General features: G+C 41.8%; 1 protein-coding gene across 5 annotated transcripts in view; it reads right to left on the bottom strand.

The window, feature by feature from the left end:
* TTPA (alpha tocopherol transfer protein) overlaps positions 1–22,794 on the bottom strand; it is a 60,427-nt gene that overhangs the window by 19,302 nt on the left and 18,331 nt on the right. For 4 of the 5 annotated variants that reach the window (XM_027128014.1, XM_027128013.1, XM_027128015.1 and 1 more), the window contains 2 exons: positions 16,925–17,034; positions 5,257–5,363 (listed from right to left, as the gene is read on the bottom strand). In XM_027128014.1, coding sequence (XP_026983815.1) covers positions 5,257–5,363; positions 16,925–17,034 — 217 coding nt within the window. Of the gene's footprint in view, positions 1–1,032; positions 1,272–5,256; positions 5,364–16,924; positions 17,035–22,794 lie in introns of those variants that run through there. The other variant, XM_027128016.1, reaches the window with a different exon arrangement.

Below are 22,794 nucleotides of genomic sequence, written 5' to 3'. Positions count from 1 at the left end.
AGCGAGCCACTTGGAGAAAGGGCTAGATCAAGTCCAACTGCTGAGCACTTCCTACGTGCCAGGCTCTGTGCTGGGTACGTCCTGTTCCGTTAAACTGGTTAATGTTCAGTCCTGGAAACCAGTCATCGCGGGAGGCCCTTTCACCGTTATTTAACAGGTGAGGATGCTGAGTCCAAAGTGCCAGAACTCAAGGTCGTACCCCTCTTTCTGATTCCTGTCTTCCCACCACCCTGCTCTCAATCAGCTGTCATAACACACCTGGAGCCACAAAAGAAGTGCCGGGCTTCCCTGGTGGCGCAGTGGTTGAGAGTCCGCCTGCCGATGCAGGGCACACGGGTTCGTGCCCCGGTCCGGGAGGATCCCACGTGCCGCGGAGCGGCTGGGCCCGTGAGCCATGGCCGCTGAGCCTGCGCGTTCGGAGCCTGTGCTCCTCAACGGGAGAGGCCACAACAGTAAGAGGCCCGCGTACCGCAAAAAAAAAAAATAAAAAGAAGCGCCTCATCCGCATCCCTCCACTCAGAACACTCTGGACTGCTTTACCGTCTTGACACTTCAGTGTTACTATTAATAATACTCTTTTGCTAGGATTTGGCTTTAGATCTTCAGTTTTACTGGCAATTTCATTTCCCCCACCAAACGTCGAGTTACCTGCTAAGATGGAATAATTCTAGGCTTCCCACTTTTCAGCTGTCATTTTCTATCTCACCCGCTCTGCCGCGGAGAGTGAAGCATTTCCCCCAAACTTTATAGGTTCGGGAGACTCGTGCAGGGCAGAGTTCCAGTGCTTGGGGTCAAATGGGCCCTCTCCCTAGAAGGCTCCATCTTTCTTCGAGGTTTCCCGTTTCCACGACCCAGAGAAACTGCAAGGACCAGCGCGGGAATCCTCAGAGCTCCCGCTTCCGCCGCGCGGTGCGCTCGGGCCGCGCCCCCGCCGAGGTCCGGCGGGCGAGCCGGGCGTCGGCGAGGGTCCGGGCCCAGCCGCGGCTTACCGGCCCGTCCCCCGGGTGCGGCCCGGCGGGGAGAACCCCTTACCCGCCAGGCCAGGTCCAGATCGAAGTCCCGGGCGCGCAGGAACCGCAGCAGGAAGGCGTCGCTGAGCGGCCGCCGCGCCGGCCGAGCGCCCGCTTCCCCAGCCCGGCGCCGCAGCTCGGCCAGGCTGGGCTGCAGCAGCGGCGAGTGGTCTGGCAGCCCGTTGAGCTGCGCCCCCGCCGCCGGCCCCGGCCGCGCCTCCGCCATGCCCGCCGCCCCGATCCCGCCGCTGCCCAGGCGCCGGGGAGAGGTCGAGCCCGCCTCCGCCCCTCCTCCGCGGGCAGCCCGCGCACGCCCCCCGCCCGCCCCGCCTGCAGGGGTGAGCCCGGCCGCTCCTTACGCGGAACCATGTGGCAGCCCCGACGTGCTCAGCGTTCTGGAAGCTCCAGGTCGGAACCCCAGCCTTCCCAGTAAGGAAGGCACTGATGTTCGACGTCAAGGGGAAGATGACAAAGTTTGTTTGCCTTAGTTGATTGTGATTGGTTGGGATGTGTTTTTTGTTTTGCGGTACGCGGGCCTCTTACTGTTGCGGCCTCTTCCTTCCTCCCTTCCTCCCTCCCTCCCTTTCTTCCTTCCCTCCTTGTCCTGGAGATGGAAGGAGCCTTAGAACCACCACTTCACGTCTTGGTGGCAGGCTCGCCGCGGAGCCCTTCTCCCTACCCCTTCCGCTTCACACCGACTCCTCACCTCAAACTGTGTTACAACAGTGGTTTCCAAAATACACATCCCAAAATGGCACCTTCACCGACTCACTGCTTTTCCCCTTCCTCCCAATCCAGGCAAAGTCTTCTCAGTTCTTGGCACTTTACTCTGTTAGTGACATATACCAATAAATGACTAGTAAGTGCCCAAACAAATCTTTCTAAACACTCTATACTTCCTCTGTTATGCTTCACCACCATGTCTAGTCCCTCAACAGAGAGTCCAGAATCCTTATGTGACCTCATCTAAGTGATCCTGGGTAATGAAGACGGAGCAGGAAAGTGATGTGGAAGCCAGAAAGGTCGTTAAATTGGTCTTTTTCTTGATCTCTGCCCTATCCCAGAGTTGACCTGTTTCCCCAAGGGGGAACCCATGAGACGAATTATTATTGAATATATAGTATGCGACAGGTAAATACTAGAATCGCACAAATAAAACCAAATCTTTGCCTTTAAGATGTCCAGTGGCAGGTGAGAGAGACTGCCATTTCATTCATGAAAAGAATAGTTATTAAGCAGCTTCTGTGTCCAGAACTTGTTCCAGGTACCGAGGGTCCACCAGCAAACAAAACAAACAAAACCCTCGTCTTGGGGGCTTTGATTCTTGTGGAGGGAAATAGACAAGGAATGAGATAAACAAGCAATAAAAGACAATATGAGAGGTGGTGATAAGTGCTCTGGGAAAACATAAAGCTGTGAAGAAGGATAGCACCGACAGTGATGTTTGAATCAACACCTGCAAGGGGTGAGTAGGCTGGACCAGGGATAGCCTGGACTAGGAATGGGGGGCGGGGTGGGGGGGACGGGTGGAGCAGGCTTGGGAAGCCAGCGGAATAAATCATCAGAATCCAGTAAATAAGCTGTGGTACTTACTTAAATGAGGGCTAGAGATTCCAAGCTTTGATTTTTACTTGGAGTGAGATGGAAAGCTATTGGAGTAAAGGCTTACAATTCAACATGAAAACTGTCATGAAAGAGGCAGAGAGAAAGTGCTGTAGAGAACACAGAGGAAGCCTTCCTGACTCTGCCTAGGAGATCTGGGAAGGCTTCATAAAGAGGGCTTAGTGGACGCATTGGGAAAGTATGCCAGGTGAGGGCGAGAGGGGGAGATCAGGAAGAAAGTACTAGCCAAAAGGTGTAGACTGTGCAAAGCCTTACTTGGAGCTCTGACTAATGAAAACTACAAGGGAAGCCAGTCTTTTCTAGTAGAAGAAAGAGTATACATAGCATATTTTCTTCTCTTTCAAATTTTTTAACACATTTTTCTACTTGTTCTTAGTAATTAGCATCTGCTATTTTGAAATAGGGCAGGAAGTTTAGTGAGAGGGACTTCCCTGGCAGTCCAGTGGTTAAGACTCCATGCTCCCAATGAAGGGGGCGTGGGTTCGATCCCTGGTCGGAGAACTAAGATCTTGCAAGCCATTCAGCGTGGCCAAAAAAAAAAAAAAATGTTCAGTGAGAGGTCATGGACATAGCTATAGTATCATGGCTATAACATCCTTTTTTGGAAGTGAGCTATATGGGGTATGGAGTCCAATTTGTTTAGGTCTGCACTGGTAAAACTCTTATAAGATAAGCACAAAAGAAGGTTTATTGATTGATTGAGATTGATAAACATTAAACTCAGTGAAAATGGAACCAACATGGAGCCCAGATGGCTGTGAGAGACGGCTCCTAATAGCCAAGAGGTACAGTGGTAGCGGGGCATATCTGTGACCAAAATGTGAAGCAGTTCCAGTGCCTACAGTTAGTACCATTGAAGAAGGAGGAAAAGAGAAAGAAAAATAGATGGAGAAGTGGTAGAGTAGACTCCTACAGGAAATCTTGATTACTTTCTTTTTATAGATCTTTATTGGAGTATAATTGCTTCACAGTACTGTGTTAGTTTCTGTTGTACAACATTGTGAATCAGCCATATGCATATCCCCATATCCCCTCCTTCTTTCGTCTCCCTCCCACCCTCCCTATCCCACCCCTCTAGGTGGTCACAAAGCACCAAGTGGATCTCCCTGTGCTATGTTGCTTCTTCCCACTAGCTATCTATTTTACATTTGATAGTGTATATATGTTGCTGCTACTCTCACTTCACCCCAGCTTCCCCCACCCCGCTCCGTGTCCTCAAGTCCATTCTCTATGTCTACATCTTTATTCCTGCCCTGCCACTAGGTTCATCAGTACCATTTTTTTTTTTTTAGATTCCATATATATGTGTTAGCATATGGTATTTGTTTTTCTCTTTCTGACTTACTTCACTCTGTATACAAATAACTCAATTTCGTTTCTTTTTATGGATGAGTAATATTCCATTGTATATATGTGCCACATCTTCTTTATCCATTCATCTGTCAATGGACATTTAGGTTGCTTCCATGTCCTGGCTATTGTAAATAGTGCTGCAATGAACATTGGGGTGCACGTGTCTTTTTGAATTATGGTTTTCTCAGGGTATATGCCCAGTAGTGGGACTGCTGGGTCATATGGTTGTTCTATTTTTAGGTTTTTAAGGAACCTCCATACTGTTCTCCAAAGTGGTTGTATCAACTTACATTCCCACCAATAGTGCAAGAGGGTTCCCTTTTCACCACACCCTTTCCAGCATTTGTTGTTTCTAGATTTTTTGATAATGGCCACTCTGACTGGTGTGAGGTGATACCTCATTGTAGTTTTGATTTGCAGTTTTCTAATAATTAGTGATGTTGAGCATCTTTTCATGTGCCTCTTGGCCATCTGTATGTCTTCTTTGGTGAAATGTCTATTGCAATCTTGAGAAAGAAAAACGGAACTGGAGGAATCAGGCTCCCTGACTTCAAACTATACCACAAAGCTACAGTAATCAAGACAGTATGGTACTGGCACAAAAACAGAAATAGAGATCAATGGTATAGGATAGAAAGCCCAGAGATAGACCCACACACATATGGTCACCTAATTTACGACAAAAGAGGCAAGAACATACAATGGAGAAAAGACAGCCTCTTCAATAAGTGGTGCTGGGAAAACTGGACAGCTACATGTAAAAGAATGAAATTAGAACACTATCTAACACCATACACAAAAATAAACTCCGAATGGATTAAAGACCTAAACGTAAGACCAGACACTATAAAACTCTTAGAGGAAAACATAGGCAGAACACTCTATGACATAAATCACAGCAAGATCTTTTTTGACCCACCTCCTAGAGTAATGAAAATAAAAACAAAAATAAACAAATGGGACCTAATTAAACTTAAAACCTTTTGCACAGCAAAGGAAACCATAAACAAGACGAAAAGACAGCCCTCAGAATGGGAGAAAATATTTACAAATGAAACAACAGACAAAGGATTAATCTCCAAAATATACAAACAGCTCAAGGAGCTCAATATCAAAAAAACAAACAATCCAATCCAAAAATGGGCAGAAGACCTAAACAGACAGTTTTGCTAAGTAATGCAGACCATCCTTCTGTCTTTCAACAATGTATCTTAGATCTGAAAAAGCATTTTAGAATTCCTGGCATGAGTTTTCTGGAGATGTTACTCACTCTTTGTTTTGAAGTGTCTTCACTCATATGTTGCTCTGGCAAGCTCACCTGCTTCCTGCACATACATCCAGGCCTCTGATACAAAGATTCCAGAGGGGTTTCTGGAACTAGTGGCATAAGGAAACGAAAACAAAAAATGGAAGGAAAATTAGTTAATATTTGTACAACTAACTTACAGTTTACTCTGAAATTATTTAGCAACTATTTATTAACATGTAATAATTCATAAGTATACCAATTATTTTACTTTCAGCTTCACAAGAAAGACATAAATACTATTTATTATCATTAAGAGATAATTTCCAAAAACGTACAATTATGACTCTCATACAGATATAAAAATGAACGTGTGTTAAGGATTTTTTATTTAACTTGTAAGCAGGGAACCAGGCAGATGTTATGAGGCTCAAAGGAGAAATCAAAATAGCACACATTTACATGGAATAAAGGATGTTGAAATGAATGTGCAAATGGAGACAAAACTAACTTCTTCCACCGTGAAGGGAGGAGGCCAATTGAAACTCTACCAGGTAGGGCAGAATTTGCATGCTTTTAGGTAGCTGTCATTGCCATCAGTGAGCTATAATTTATGGTGTTGTGAAATAACCTAGATAGAATCAGAATCAGGTCATTCAGAGGGAGTGCTCTGGAGTCCATACAGTGCACAGTTTTCCCCTGAAGCACAATTTTATCCTACATCACTTGGAATGATGTAAATTTATTTTAAAAATTTTAAAGTAATGTTTATGGTGGAAAATTTTAAACAGAAAGAGACTACTAGTGAACGCTAATGAACAGGCTGCTGCAGCAATCAATGAGATTTTGCCAGTCTTGTTTTATCGGTCTCCTCTGCTTTTATTTATTTATTGATTGATACTTTTGGCTGCGTTGGGTCTTTGTTGCTGCACACGGGCTTTCTCTAGTTGTGGTGAGCAGGGGCTGAGCAGCCTCAGTAGTTGTGGCGCACAGGATTAGTTGCTTCACGGCATGTGGGATCTTCCCGGAGCAGGGCTCGAATCCGTGTCCCTTGCATTGGCAGGTGGGTTCTTAATCATTGCACCACCAGGGAAGCCCTCCTCTGCTTTTTTAATAAACTGTAACATTTTAAATATTACCTACATTTTAAAGGATCATTTTCCTGGTAAATACTTAAATGTGCATTTTTTTTCTTTCTATTACATTATCAAAATACCATTTTTCACACCTAAAAAAATTAGCAACAATTCCCCAATATCATCTAATACCCGGTCTATATTCAAATTCCCCTGCTTGTCTCAAAAATATCCCTTTTAGTCTATTCAAATTAGGATACACCTAAATGCACACACTTCATTTGGTTGGTTGGCCTAAGTGTAAAAAGTAGCTCTCCTCTTTTTTTTAAAAAAAATTAAATACTTCGTTGGAGTAACCAGGTCAATATTCCTTAGGATTTGCCACATTCTAGATGTGGTGGATTGCTTTTTTGTGGTATCATTGAATTGTTCCTCTTTCCCCTGCATTTCTTATGATAAGTGTTAGGTGAGTCCATGCGGGTTGTGAAAGAATTCACAGAAGTATTAACAAGGGAAGAAAAGAAAGTTTTTATTCACTTTGCAAGGGAGGAAAGGGGCCAGACGCACAGAGTGGCGTTGACCCCAAATGGTGGGGCTTTGAGTCTTTTATTGGGTTTCAAAGAGCAAGGTGCAGCAGGGAGGGGTGGTTCACATCTGTTCTGGTCCACAGCTGTATCTGCACTGGCTGTGCTTCTACAGGATGTGCTGAGAATCTGTAACTTTTTGTCTTCAGTAATTTTCCAGTCCTTAGATGTCTGAAAGAGACTTGATAGTAGCCCTTGACAGGCGCTACTCTATTCTGAACAGTGTTAGATGGGTTTACAATAAGTAGATCTAGATGTTTGATTAGATTTAGGTAGTCTTACTCCGGGAAGACTATTTCATGAGGTGACTCTTCCTTGGATCTTTGCATCTTCTTTGCATAATATCCGTGTGGTCCATTTGGTTTACGGTACTGCTTGATTAGCTGGTTTAGATGCTGTCACCCCAATCCATGCATTTTAAAGTTTTCCATTTCCCTTTTACCCAGTGGTTTTGCATTTGCTGATGACAATCTGTGCTTAGGCCCATTACTTTATTAGGGATTGCAAAATGGTCATTTTCTATCTTACCATTCTCTCCTAATTTATTAGAAAGAATCTTTCTGGGAATAGGAGCTTGCCGTTATCAACTATTTCGTTAACTTGAAATTTAGTTTTTATGGGAAAGGTAAGATAAATGCTTGACTGTTCTCATTAACTGGTTGGCAATACTTACTAAAGCTGAAAATATTCATGCCTTATGACCAGCACTTTCACTCTATGTATATGCACATATATTCATATGTATAACATGGGTGTAACAAAATGTGTCTATATATGTAGAATACATATATTCAACAAAGAGTACCATATGTTCAACAAAAAAAAATGTAAAAAAATGTTTGTAGGAGCTCTATTTGTTGTATCCCAAGTTGGAAGCAATGAAACTGTGGACTTAAAAAATTATTCACAACCTAAAATTTGAGAGTTATATTTCATTTGGAGGGAATTTTTAGGACATCAAGCCCAGGAGGCAGCATCTCAAGTAACCCGGAGAAAACTCTCCGAGGAGACAAGGCGACTGGGGAGTCAGGTTATACAGAAGTTTTGCAACAAAGGGCAGGTCGTTGGGAACATCAAAAGATTGTTGTAAATTAAAGAAAACCAGATATCCCAAGTTTAGGAATTTAGCGCTTTTCTATGTATGGGAAGACGCAAGAGTCTGGTCTCACTGAAATTCTTCCTTTGATATGCACCTCAGCTATCTGGGATCAGTATCCTGTATTTTCACATCCTAGGTTTCCTCAGGGCTTGCCGTAGGGAGTGGCTGCAGTCTGATGGCTGCTAGATGGCAGGTATTCTTTCCTTCCGGAGTTTCCTCAGAGCTCACAGACTCACGTTGGAGGGCTGCAATTGCTGATGACTGTGAAATCCTTTGCTTATTGATACGGCAGGAAATATTCCATTTCTCAAAACTGTCCATCAACAATAGGGGGGATGAATAAATTTTGGTATATTCAGACACTCAAGCACTCTATATAATGAGAATGAACAAACCAACCACACACAGCGTGGATGCATCTCACAAACATAGGTAGAGTTAGAGAAGGCAGGCACTAAAGAGTTCATGCTGGATTGTTCCATCGATAACAAGCATAAAACCTGGCAGAACTACTGTGTATTAGAAACGTGGGTCCCCATGGGGGGCAGATGGTGATTGGACAGGCACAAAGGCGCTCGCATTCTTGCTCATTTCTACTGGAGTGTCTTGGTTTCTAGGTGTCTTTAGTGAACAGAAGCAGAAAGTGCATTGTTTTAAAGCAGAAGATGCTTCATGAGTCCAGACCTATTTTTCCCAAACTGAAGCTTGCCATGGTGTTACTGACCTTTGATTTTATATTTGTAACCCTGTTCCCTTACACTGTATATCTTACCCCTTACTGATATTGACATACTTAGATGTTTTAATCATATAATTTACATGTAAAAGTTTAAAATTAGCAGTATCAATAATACTGTTAAGAAATAAGATCACTGAATGCTGTTAAAGATTTCCTTGTGGTCCTTTTTGTCCTTAGGATATGTCTGTGGGGAAATTAAACTTGCCTGGATTGCTTAGTGTTTCTATAAAAAGACCTAGGCTCACAGAAACATCTTTACATACCATGAGGATTAGATTATGTAGCAGTGTGTCTAGTTAATTGCTCTGACCTGAAAGGATAGGAAGACTTCTCTAATCTCCTGGAGAAAGCCAGATGACCACATCTCAGTCCCTAGGTTAAGTCCCCACAGTGCCAGGAAGACTGGAATGGCTATCCCAGAATGAGGAGACAGCTCTAAATAGTAGAAGCTGAGAATCAAAGGGAGTGGATCTCTTTGGCTCCTGGGGAGATTTTATATACATACCAAAGGTCTGGAGGTCTAAGGAGGAGACCCTTTTAGGAGGGGTGGAGGACAGCCTCCTTTTATGCAAAGATAAATCATTTTTCCTCAACACTCCTTAGTAGGGGTGTTTGGCCAGTCATGTAGGAAAATTATCATTTAGTATTCATCAAGTTGCCCTGGGGTCAAGGAATGGGACAAGGGGAACCAACCCACTTAATTTACTGTAAATATTTAGTAAGAACTCTGTTTCTGACCCAAAACACCTTGTGTGTACAGGATAAAATGAATAAAGATGAATAATAAAAACCTTTTTTTATTTTTCCAACTATATCTTATTAGGGATATACAGTCAAAATACTTGCGTTTTAAATTCACTTAAGAAATGCTGTTTTCTGTGGGGTTATGCGACCAATTTAATACAGGAGTTTATTTGTCCGCTCCTCCTATTTCCAAATAAGGTCACGGTCTGAGTTCTGGGAAGGACGTGAATTTTGGGTGGACACTAAACCAGTACCAAACCTGAGGGTGGTAATGACTTTGTTTTCCACCTCTTCACTGTTGTACATAGTCCCTTTATTAAACTATATCCTAAATTATCCAATTTGAGTGTGCCATCTGTTTCTGGTCAGAACCCTGTCTGACCAACCAGTGTGGCATATTAAGACAATCAAGGTGTCTGGATGAAGTAAGAAAGCAAGAGAGTTTGCACAGCCCCGGGTAAGATCTGGATCCCAGCTGCCTAAATGCAACTTGCTTCTGATTATCTTCACTGATAGGGGCTTGGAGAGCCCTTTTTCTTAGGTCAATAGCACAATGTTTATTTGCTCCTGTCAAGAAACCACATCTTGGAACCTCAGCTATAACTGGCATCACCACCGGCTCACGTTTGTAATAATTCAGAGTCACCTTCTAAGAACCATGTGGCTTTTGCTAACTGAAGGAGCAAGTTAAATAGCCCCAATTTCTGCAGTTACCTAGGGATGTGGTCCTGCTTCTGGGTTACTACCTTGGAGATAATATGGGAGATTGGCATTGGGGGTGGGTGGAGAGAGAGAGCAAGGTGGTCCGTTTTGAGGGATTCTTTTTGGCTCTTTCTACTAAAATAGCACGTACTCCATGGGTCATGACCGATATGACCAGATACCAAATATGCTTATTCCCATTATCTGTTCTGCGAGTGAGGAAATGACCATAGGATGAGTCTTCTATCCCATCAGATTCACTAAAATAAACTCAGGTCAAGACTTCATCTATCACTTATCTCCATAAGCCTCATTCTGATGGAAACCATAGAGGTATTTTGGGGCTCTGGGGATTAGCTTCATAGTATCTGGGAACCCTTAGAAGCTCAACGTGGTCCTTTTTCTCCATTGCTCTGTTACTCTGATAGATAGCTTCAGGTCCCTCTGCGCTTGATCTGGGGGAAAGATTTGTATTATACACCTGTTGCAGAACAGGGAATGTCCCAGAAGGACCTAGCTTCCCCCTCAATCAAGTATCCCCACGTCTGTGGACTGTGGACTGAGGATGTAAACTGGGTACTTACTGGTCCATTCCTGTGGTGAGGGAAAAGGACCTGGGCTTTGGAGTCAGAAAGCCAGAGTTGGACCCTGATTCTGTTTGGCAGCAGACGTGACCCTGAGGAAGCGCCTGGCTCCTCTCTGAAAGGCGTTCCTTTGACTACCTCATTGGGATGTTGCAACGGTCAAGTCAAATGAAATAATATAGGTGAAAGTGTGTTGTAGTAACTACAGATGCAGGGTATCAAAAGAGCATCCTTATGTTTGTCCAAGATCTGTTCATTGTCAGGTTCATTACGTGTATCACATATATTTAATATATACTTATGTAGATTATATGTCATCATTATTAAGTTTTTTGCTTCAACGTGCCAAAATGCTCACACACATTCTTTGCTTTGTGACTCTGGCACTGAGTTCTAACTGAACTGATTACTAATTTAAATCAGCTAATTTTGTGTCTGCTACTTTGCTACCCACGTCGCCAAGTGAATTTATCTCAGGATCACATGTAGTCTCTTCTGATTACTGTCCTAGTGACCTTAAATACCGACACCTAATTCTAGCCCAAGTCCCTGACCCTCATTTCATTCCTTCTGAGGCACACATTTTTCCACATTTTTCATCTCTGAATTTGGGATACATGTAAATGGCTTCTTACAATTGCTATTGTCCAGACCACGGTTGTGACACAGTAGATGTTGCCTGCACACCGCAAAAAGGCAAGCATGAAGACTTACAGAGGGAGTGTGCATGACGTGGAAGCAATCTGAAGATAAAATAGTGGTGCAAACTTTTTTGTGTGTGGAAAAATATACATAAGAAAATATGTATCAGTTCAATCATTCATAAGTGTACGATTAGGTGGCATTAAATACACTCACAAGGTATTCACCACTACCTCTTCTTCAAACTTTTTCATTACCCTCAACCAAAACTCTGTACTCAGTAAACAATAACTCTTCTCCCTGCCAGCCCATGTAACATAATGTTTTCAAGGTCCATTCATGTTGTAGCAAATATCAAAATTGCATTTTTTTATGGCTGAATAGTGTTTCATTGTATGTATCTACTACATTTTCTTTATCCATTCTTCACTTGATGGGCACTTGGGTTGCTTCTGTCTTTTGGCTATTGTGAATGATGTTGCTATGAGCTTTGCTGTACAAGTATTTGTTTGAGTCTCTACTTTCAAGTCTTCTGGATATATACCTAGGAGTGGACCTTCTGCACTGTATTGTAGTCCTATGATTAATCTTTTGAGAAACCACCAAAATGTTTTCCACAAAGGCTGCAGTTGGTGCAATCTTTTATCCTCTGTCAACCAAAAGATCAGGGGTACAAACCAAAAGGTCATGGGCAGGAGATGGGGGCATTGGTGAATCACATGTAATTATCAACATTCCTAATGTCAAAATAAAGTAGTTCTACTAAATTGTACACCTGGCTTAGAGTCTGGAACAAACGAGGCTTAGTTCTTTCGAGGACTCTTTTTTTTTTTTTTTTTTGCGGTACGCGGGCCTACCACTGCCGTGGCCTCTCCCGTGGTGGAGCACAGGCTCCGGCCGCGCAGGCTCAGCGGCCACGGCTCACGGGCCCAGCCGCTCCGCGGCATGTGGGATCCTCCCGGACCGGGGCACGAACCCGCGTCCCCCGCATCGGCAGGCGGACCCCCAGCCACTGCGCCACCAGGGAAGCCCTCGAGGACTCTTTTAACAAATGTTGCATTTTAATGCCAGAGGGGAATAATAATTGTATAGAAAACCATGGACATGGATGACTGTCAGTTAAAGAGTGATACAAAAGAGATCGTCCCTGGGTGTGAAGATGTTTTAGGAATGCATTAATCGAAGTATTTTGTTCACATCATCTTTCATTGAAGCTACGGTGCCATGTATTGTAAGACTACATTTCTTATATATGTTATAAAAGTAAAGAGACATTGAACTACGATGCATTGCTGTGGCAACACTGATTACAATATACTCACTGATTTCTGCAATGTAAAAATATTTTTAAAACGTCTTAGACTCACTGAAATGCAGTATTTTGCTTTTTTTAAATTATTTTATTTTATTTTTAGCTGCGTTGAGCGTTTGCGGCTGCACGCAGGCTTTCTCTAGTTGAGGCGAGCGGGGGCTACTCTTCCTTGTGGTGCGCGGGCCTCTCATTGCGGTGGCTTCTCTTGTTGTGGAGCAACGGGCTCTAGGTGTGCGGGCTTCAGTAGTTGTGGCTCACGGGCTTAGCTGCTCTGCGGCATGTGGGATCTTCCCAGACCAGGGATCGAACCCGTGTCCCCTGCGTTGGCAGGCGGATTCTTAACCACTGTGCCACCAGGCAAGTCCCAGTATTCTACTTTTTAATGTATTTATAAGAGTTATTGAGTGGTATATGATAATAATATTTATCTAAGTCTAAAATAGTTCTTTCTATAAATATAAAATATTTGGGTGATAAGAAAGCAGTGTTTCATAATGTTTTTCTAAGTAATACACAAAATAATGCTGCCATTTACAATCAATGGCATCTTAGGTTTCATAAATAAAATATCAGCTTTATCTGTGCTTTTGATTCTGTTCACTCCCTTCTTCTAGACTTGAATTATGACTCCTGCTTACCAGGAATATCCATCCCTGTTTTGACCTTTCATTTAAGAGGTACAGGGCTTCCCTGGTGGCGCAGTGGTTGAGAGTCCGCCTGTCCTACAGTTATTATTTAACATCAGATTAAGAATAGGAAAAGAAAAAAAAGCTAATTTGTCTTTTTTCATAGATAAATGTTAATACATAATATTCCTGTTACATGAAAATTATTTATATAGGTGGCCTCATTCTGGAAACAGGAATAAATGTCTGTATGTGAAGTTTTTAGAAGGAACGAGGCAATCAGGCACCCACAGTCAGTTTACTTAATGGTGGCCTTTAGTCCACTACCCAGCATTGTAAATAACCAAAAACCAACTCCAGAGAGTGTTTACCTAGCCTTGCCCTGTGAGTTAGTTCTGGAAATCAGTTATGCAAGTTAACCAAGTTCAAATAGTGCTTCAAATAGTATTTGCTTCAGTTTGTACTACATGAAATTGGAATTTTCATAATTCAAATGTTTCCAAAATGTATTTCTATAAAACTTGATATTCATGCATCTCTAAGAAGCTTGCGTAAACTGTAATTAAAAAAAAAGATGAAGGAATTGATTAAAAAGGAAGATGTAATGATTGCTGATAAAAGCATTAGGAAATCAACCTAAGTTTCTGGTGGGAGGGTAAACTGGCACAACCTCTCCAGATCGTTTGGCAATCCACATTCCTGAAAAAAAAAAAGTCCCGAAAAATGCCCTGGGGAAAAAAAGAAAAAAAAAAAAAAAAAAAAAAAAAAAAAAAAAAACCCTGGGAAAAAAAAAAAAAAAAAAAAAAAAAAAAAAAGAGGACATGTAGTTCAACCCAGAGACTTATTCTGAGGAAATAATTGCTTAAGAGTACAAAGATCTACATAAAAGAATGTTCATTTAGGGGGTGGTGAACTCCAAGATTTCTCACTAAATATTTAAAAGTTAAAGCCCCAAGGCTCTGCTGTGGGGTCCCTCTAACTGGACGTAACAAATGGGAGAGGAGGCATCCTCCTGGCTCCGGCCCCAGGCGGGCGGGCCGTGCTGTGCTATCCATGAGAGGCTGGGACCATGGCAACGAGAATGTGCCCAGAGCACATCTGGCGGGGTGGGTACCAGACGCTCAGGCAGAGTGCTTGAAGCAGCGATTGTCTGGTTGAGCCAGTAGAGAGACAGTGAGGGCAGCCGCCCCTGATCTGTGAGTGTGTGCATACCTGCCTGGGCCTCTCTGAAATACCTAGTTGGAGGGAGGACTTTTTGCGGGAAGGGAAGATTCAGGTATTAATACGATATGACCTAATTTTTATCTAAAAACAGGGCAGAGCTGGAGACATGGGAGTTGCATGCTTTAGAGTTTTAAGTATACAACTAGCAATCACAGATTTAACATTTTTGGATTCGACTGTCTCTCATTCAGTAAACAGTTGAGCACCTACTATGTGCCGGAAATTCTTCTAGACTCTAGGGCCACAAATGTTGGGGATCTGTCATTCTCCTTTTAGAAACTGACTCTAAATTAATAGTATATTAAACTGCTTTTTGTTGTAGATAGATCACATTACCCAGACATGGAAGTTGAAAAAAACTTTTAAGCTAAAAGAAATAGTAACAGTTTGAAAATTCCAAATCCTGCTATTGACCAATATTATTCTTGAAAAAATATATGTAAATATAATATCATTTATTCAAGTTTTGAATATTTTATTTTTCCTATGGACACAGGTAGTACATGCCTTGAACATTAGAAAATAATCTAAGAATTCAAATTTATTGCCCCCAAAATTGATATTTTTAAAATGAAAATACTTATGATCAGAACTGAGCAGAAGATTTATGAACATATTATCACAGCTTCAAATTATGATTCTTGTATATTCTAATATTTACTATATGATGATCAATGTGATGAATGACGCTTGTGTTTCATTTCAGGACAAACCTTATCTAGGCTGTTGAATATACTTTAAAAACTGCAATTTGGGCTTCCCTGGTGGCGCAGTGGTTGAGAGTCCGCCTGCCAATGCAGGGGACACGGGTTCGTGCCCCGGTCCGGGAAGATCCCACGTGCCGCGGAGCGGCTGGGCCCGTGAGCCATGGCCGCTGAGCCTGCGCGTCCAGAGCCTGTGCTCCGCAATGGGAGAGCCCACAACAGTGAGAGGCCCGCGTACCGCAAAAACAAAACAAAACAAAACAAAACTGCAATCCCATACGTTTCTTTATAGGCCTTAAATTTTTTTCAGTATATTTTTTTTTTGGCCACGCTGCATGGCTTGTGGGATCTCAGTTTCCTGACGAAGGATTGAACTCGGGCCACGGCAGTGAAAGCCCAGAATCCTAACCACTAGGCAACCAGGGAGCTCCCTTTATAGGCCTTCATTTTGAGGAAATTTAGAGCTACACTCAATGTCCAATTCAAAAATAAGCTCATTTCAGGTCTTTTGTTATATATACCTAGATTTTCTTTAGACAATTATACCTCTTTTGGTTTTTTTAAAATGTCCTGTCTAGTTTTTGCATCATAGTTAACTTACTCTGTGCCTCACTAGGCAATGTGGGAAAGACCACTGGTACCAGCTGGTAGCAGGACCACCTTGATCCGTGTTCTCTTTGGACATGGGAGCAGTTAGACCACATCTCCCAGGACACCTCCTCTTGAGTTGGGTGAAACATGACTGAATTCTGGCCAGTGGAATTTAAGCAGGTGTGATGGGTGATGTCAGGGACCAGTTAGGAAAACGGACATTACTCTAGGCATTTCAAATATAGGCAACTTAATGCAGATTATTCCTTGCACGACTGTTGGAAAAACTGAGAGAGTAAGAACAAGAATGAAGTAACATAACGTACAGTATGATGACTATGGTTAACACTGCTGTGTGGTGTATTTGAAAGTTGCCAAGAGAATAGATCCTAAGAGTTCTCATCACAAGGGAAAAAATATTTCCTTTTTTCATTTGTGTCTATATGAGATGTTTAAACCTATTGTGGTAATTGTTACATAACATATGTAAGTAACGTCATTATGCTGTACACTTTAAACTTATACAGTGCCGTATGTCAATCATATCTCAATAAATCTAGGAAAAAAATTTACGTAGAAAAGAAATCCAGAAATTAGTAACTGAAGGAAGCACCTACCACCCCTAAAACTGGAGGAATAAAGGGACTAGGTGGTGTCACCACAGACCAGAACTATGGGGACATGCCACCTCGGCTGTTCTCAGAGGAGGGGTCCTCTCCCTGGTGCTGTATCCACTGAGGAGCTGAGGTGTTGCCACGTGCACTGCTGGAATCATAGGGAAGGGGCCCTTCGCAGGTGTTAGGGCCGTGGACTGGGGTTTCAGGGCTGAGGCTAAGACTGAAGAGGAGGCTTTGCCCAGTGGGTGATGGTGCCACTAAAGACACTCTTCCACAGCCGACTGCTGCTGCTGCAGGGATACTGATACGATGGAGAACAAGGGAGTCTCTCTTCCTCTACCCCCATCTGCCTGTTTTTCAGTAGTATCTCTTTGGTAGAAGCCACTAGAAGCCAGCTGCCGAGGAAGTCTAGGAAGTAAAGGTTGCAAGGTCTCCACCGCACAAGTACCTGTCAGAACACGGAAGGAGCAGACGGACTCAGGGCTAAGAGGCTGGTGACAGGCCTGGAATGTCCCACGAAGGAATTTGGACTTTGTTTCTGAGGCAATGAGAAGCTCTCTGAAAAAGAAGAAATAGATTAAAATTTCTGGAAGTCTGTGCAGTGCATTGTAAAAATATTTAAATTAAAAGAGGAAGAGAATGTGAATATGAATCAACTTTGCACATTTTGCTTTCATAGGACATTTTTTTCTATTAAAAACCAATACACGCTTATAGTAGAAAATTTGAGGAAAACAAAAAATTATAAAAAAGAATTCTGCCATCTAGAGATTGTCACAAATAATATTCAATTATAATTCCTTCTACTCTTTTGTCTAGAAATATATATTTTCAATATTAATGTTAATATTATAGGGTAAAAACAGACTTTACAGCCTCTTCTTCAATCACCATTATGTTGTGAGCATTTCTTCAAAGGGCAATATTCTTAATGGTTACTTAATACTGTACTTGATGAAATACACTATAAATTGTTACACTACAAATGGTTACACTATAAATGGTTACTTAATATTGTACCTGATGAAATACACTATAAATTACCATTTGCAACATTGTTAAATGTGGAACAGAGGGATAAAGTGGAAGTTTACTAGATCCTAAGGTACTCAGATGTCAGATACTAAAATGAATTGTAAGACAAACTGCTCTGTCAGAATACGAAAGTCATTGTCTGAAAACTGGCTCCTAACTCCTGAATGCTTTATCCTCATCTAGGGTATAAAAGGGTCAAAAGTGGAGATGACTTTATCCTTAAGCAAGTTCAGTGAGGTCCTCTGAGAGCTAGTATGATTGGCGCCCCTGTGGTTAGGGCAACCTAGTAGACGCGTATCTGATTCTTGACTGGAAAACACAGGGCAGAGACCTGTGGGCAGCTGCCCTCAGGGTAAGAAGAGAGGAGAGTGGCTGGGCATTCCCATTCTGAGTTTGTGAGGGTAAAAGATGCCAGCTGCGTCCCAAGGACAAGATCTGGGCTGCACCTGTGAGAAAGAGCTGGCCTGGGACTGCTTTACATTCTGTCCAAGAGGGGCTACATGGGGACACTGGTCATCAAAGAAGTATGTGTGAAGTAGACCATGTCATGTGCTGAACTGTGTCTAAACAGCCCATTAAGAACAAAAACAGGAGCTGGGAGGCAGAGTTCAGCTGGAGGAGGATGCATCATCTGTATCAGTAGTTTCTCAACCGGGGATGTTTTTGTACCCTGGGGACATTGGCAATGTCTGAAGATTTTTTGGTGGTAACAGCTGGGAGTGAGTGGTGTGTTACGGGTATTGTGCACAGAGGCCAGGTGTGCTGCTAAGCATCCTATGATGCATGGGACAACAGGTGATGATTTGGCCCAAAGGTTAAATGCTACGTTTGGAAGCCCCTGGTGTACATGATGCAGAAAAAAGGAAAGAGTCAGTATGAAACATCTGCCAAAAAATTGCTAGTGGGGCAGTCTCACAACTCTGTGAATATACTTAACATACTGAAAACTTTCAATAGATGAATTATCTTATATGTAAATTATCTCTCTGTAAAGCTGTTATAAAACATTTTATGTAAATCATCTCTCTATAAAGCTGTTATAAAACAATGGGTGGGAGTTCCCTGTTGGCCTAGTGGTTAGGATTCCAGGCTTTCACTGCTGTGGCCTGGGTTCAGTCCTTGGTGGGGAAACTGAGATCCTGCAAGACAACATTATAGAAATAAATTTATAATAGAAAAAAATTAATATATGTAAACAATGCCTTGAATAAGCAGGGCTCAAGGAAGTTAATCGGAAGGAAACTTTATATCTGTGTCCCACAGTGACTTTACAATATGCCCATTCGAAATTTTTCCTCTGCTCCTGGAAGATTTTTTTGATCATTTCCAGTTAATAAAATTTCTGTGATCACTTAATGTCACCAAAGTAGTCTCGATTTAGAAATTAGAACGTTTAGTCTACACAATCAAAACTTTGAATGGTATTTTACATTAATTGATCTTCTAATGTTAAACCAAGCCTGCGTTCCTTGGATAAGGTCCACTTAGTCACGTGGTATAATCCTTTTTATATTTTGCTACATTTGGTGTGTTAGTATTTTTGTGACGATTTTTGCATCTCTATTCATAATGGGATATTGGTCATTAGTTTTCTTGTGATGTCTGTGTGGTTTTCATGTCAGGGTGATATGGGCCTCAAAGAATGAATTGGGGAGTGTTCCCTCCAATTGTATTTTTTAGTAGAGTTTGTGAAGATTTGGTATTCATTCTTTAAATTTTGGATAGAATTTAACAATGAAACCATCAAGGCCTGAGCTTTTTCTTTGTTGGATGTTTTCTGACTACTAATTCAATCTTTTTACTTGATCTAGACCCATTCAGATTTTCTATGTCTTCTTGATTCAGTTTTGATTCAGTTTGTGTCTTTCTAGGAATTTATCCATTCATCTAGATTATCTAATTTGTTAGCATACAGTTGTTCACAGTATTCACTTATAATCCTTTTATTTCTGTAAGATATGTATTAATGTTCCTTCTTTCATTCCTGGTTTTAGTAATGTGAGTCTTCTCTCTTTTATTTCTTAGCCTAGGTAAACTTTTGTCAATTTCGCTGATCCTTGCAAAGAACCAACTTTTAGTTTCGTTGATTGTTTCTACTGTATTTCTTCTTTTTTTTTTTTTTTTTGATAAATTTATTTATTTATTTATGGCTGTGTTGGGTCTTCGTTTCTGTGCGAGGGCTTTCTCTAGTTGCGGCGAGCGGGGGCCACTCTTCATCGCGGTGCGCGGGCCTCTCACTATCGCGGCGTCTCTTGTTGCAGAGCACAGGCTCCAGACGCGCAGGCTCAGTAGTTGTGGCTCACGGGCCCAGTTGCTCCGCGGCATGTGCGATATTCCCAGACCAGGCTCGAACCCATGTCCCCCACATTGGCAGGCAGACTCTCAACCACTGTGCCAACAGGGAAGCCCTACTGTTTTTCTATTTTATTTATCTTCACTCTAATCTTTATAATTTCCTTCCTTCTGCTACCTTTGAGTTTAGTTTGCTGGGTTTTTTTTTCCTAGAACAGCAGTTCCTTAGAATGACAGTTCCTTATGGTGGAAAGTTAGATTATTGATTTTAGATCTTTGTGCTTTTCTTAATGTAAGCATTTATAGCTCTAAATTTCCCTCTGAACACTGCTTTCAAGGCATTCCATACATTTTGGAATGTTGTGTTTTAGTTTTCATTCATCTCGAAGTATTTTCTAATTCCTTTCATGGTTTCTCCTTTGACCCATTGGTTGTTTAGGAGTGTGTTGTTTAATTGCTACAGATTTGTAAAATTTTCAGTTTTCTCTTTGTTATTGATTTCTATTTTGGTTCCATTATCGTTAGAGAAGTTACTTGCTATGATTTCAATATTCTTAATTTATTGATACCTGTTTTGTGGACTAACATGTGGTCTATCCAGGAGAATATTCCATGTGTACTTGAGAAGAATGTATATTCTGCTGTTGTTGGGTGGAGTGTTTTATTGATGTCTATTTGAGCTATGATATATTCAAGTCTTCTACTTCTTGTCAACCTTCTGCCACACTATTTTATTCATTACTGAAAGCAGGGTATTTATTTTGTTTGTTTTTTCTCTTTTATTAATATCTCCTCTAATATTGGTTATATTCTTACAATGCCCACTCTTGTATAAAATCTATGTAATTATGGTTATTTTCTCAGATATCTAGCATTATTGGGTCAAAGGGTATGAACATTTAAAAATATCTTGATCCATGTTGCTAAACCTTCTTCCAGAAAAATTGAACTAGTTAATAAATCCATGAGAAGTAGCACGTATTTTTGCAATGTATTACAATGTTTATATTACAATAATATAGGCAGGTTAGGATTTCAAAATAGATGCAACAATGCTATATTAATAGGGGTAGGTAACTGAGCAAGAATCAGATATACAAGTATCAGTATTTTAATTTCCTATCACCGTTATAACAAACTGCCACAAACTTAATGGCCTAAAACAATGCAAATTTATTTTCTTACATTTCTGGAGGCCAGAAGTCCAAAATCAGTTTTACTGAGCTAAAGTCAGGGTGTTTGCAGAGCTGCATTATTTTGGAGGTTCTTAAAAGAGAATTCACTTCCTTGCATTTTTCAGCTTCTAGCCTGTATTCTTTGGCTTGTGGCCCCTTCCTTCATCTTCAAAGCACATCACTCCAATCTCTGCTTCCATAGTCACGTGGCCTTCTCACCTGCCATTGACTCCTCCTGTGTCCCTCTTATAAGGACTTGTAATTACATCAAGCCCACCTAGAAAATCCAGGATATTCTCCGCGTCTCAAGATCCTTAATTTAATCACAACTGCAAAGTCCCTTTTGCCATATAAAATAACATTCACAGATTCCAGGGATTAGGATGTGGACGTTTGGAGGTCATTATTTAGTTTTACCACATCAACCTTTTATAGACACTATGTGTTAGATTATAGAAAGAAATATATGTATGTCTCTGTCCCGGGTTCCTGGCACAGAGCTCCCCAAACCCTTGTAATTTCTTAAGTGATAAGAATACTAGGAACACCTATTGTTCTAATATTTGTCTTTGACCCCATCCCTGGCGCAAAACTCCTAAAATGTTTGAAACTTCGTAACTGATAAGGGCACTAGAAACACCTTTTGCTCTGTGGAGGTGAGTCTGAGTGGGCTCCCGGTGAGAAGTTCGGAATTTCAGCCCCATCCATCATCCCCCAGAGAGGGGAGAGGGCTGGAAATGGAGTTAATAATTGACCATGCCTATGTGAGGAAGCCTCCATAAAATCCCAATGGGAGGGGCTTCGGAGAGCTTCCAGGTGGAGGAACACATCCACACCGGGAGGGTGATGCACCCCAACTCCATGAAGATAGAAGCTCCTGGGCTTGGGACCCTCCCAGACCTCACCCTGTCTATCTCTTCGTCTGGCTGTTCACCTGTATCCTTTATCATATCCTCTAATAAAATGGTAAATGTAAGTAAGTGTTTCCCTGAGTTCTGTGAGCTGCTCTAGCAAATTAATGGAAGCTGACGAGGGGGCTGAACGGACGTCTGATTTATATCCAGTTTGGTCAGGAGCACGGGTGATAACCTGGGCTTGTGACTGCCATCTGAAGTGTGTGACTGTGAGTGTGTGTTGAGGGGAGTCTTATGGGATTGAGCCCTTAACTTGTGGGATCTGACTTACCTCCAGGTCGATAGGATCAGAATTTAGTTAAATCGTAGGACACCCAGCTGGCATCCCAAAGACTTGCTCTTTGTTATTGGGGGAAAGACCCACATTTCGTGACCAGAAGTGTCAGGTGTGAAGTGTTTGATGAGAGTGGGAAAGGAGACACACAGGAGAGAAACACACAGTAGGGAAGAACTGGGTTTTTCCCTACACAGGAAAAAATAAATTGGGGTTTTTCTTTTTACTACATAAATTTATTTATAAGTAACGAATTGTGACATATTTTTGCTAAATCTTTCTAATGGCACAGTATTACAACTCATGACATTTATTGACAAAATTACCAGGAAAAAAAGCTAAAGAGCATATATTATTAGAATGAGGAAATTTTGTGATGTCTGAAGCCATGAGCCAGAAAGATCGCTGGGGGACAAATGTGCAGCAAAAGGAGAAATGTACTGAGCCTCATCAATAAAGGACCTCTGGGCCAGAACACCTCTGACCTCTGCACGGACTGCTCTAAATGCCATACACAATAGCATGCATTTGATCATCAGTGTGCCATTATTTTGGATTCCTGTAGCTCAAGATCCGAAACTTGAGAATGACTGGTAATTGCAAAATTAACAATCCAAATTTCTTAACG

This window comes from Aethalodelphis obliquidens, unplaced genomic scaffold, assembly GCF_003676395.1.
Source record: "Aethalodelphis obliquidens isolate GAN/ISIS:26980383/991018 unplaced genomic scaffold, ASM367639v1 scaffold33, whole genome shotgun sequence".
NCBI classification, from domain to species: domain Eukaryota; kingdom Metazoa; phylum Chordata; class Mammalia; order Artiodactyla; family Delphinidae; genus Aethalodelphis; species Aethalodelphis obliquidens.
Note: the sequence above shows the minus strand (reverse complement) of the source record. Positions and strands in the feature narration are given on the sequence as shown.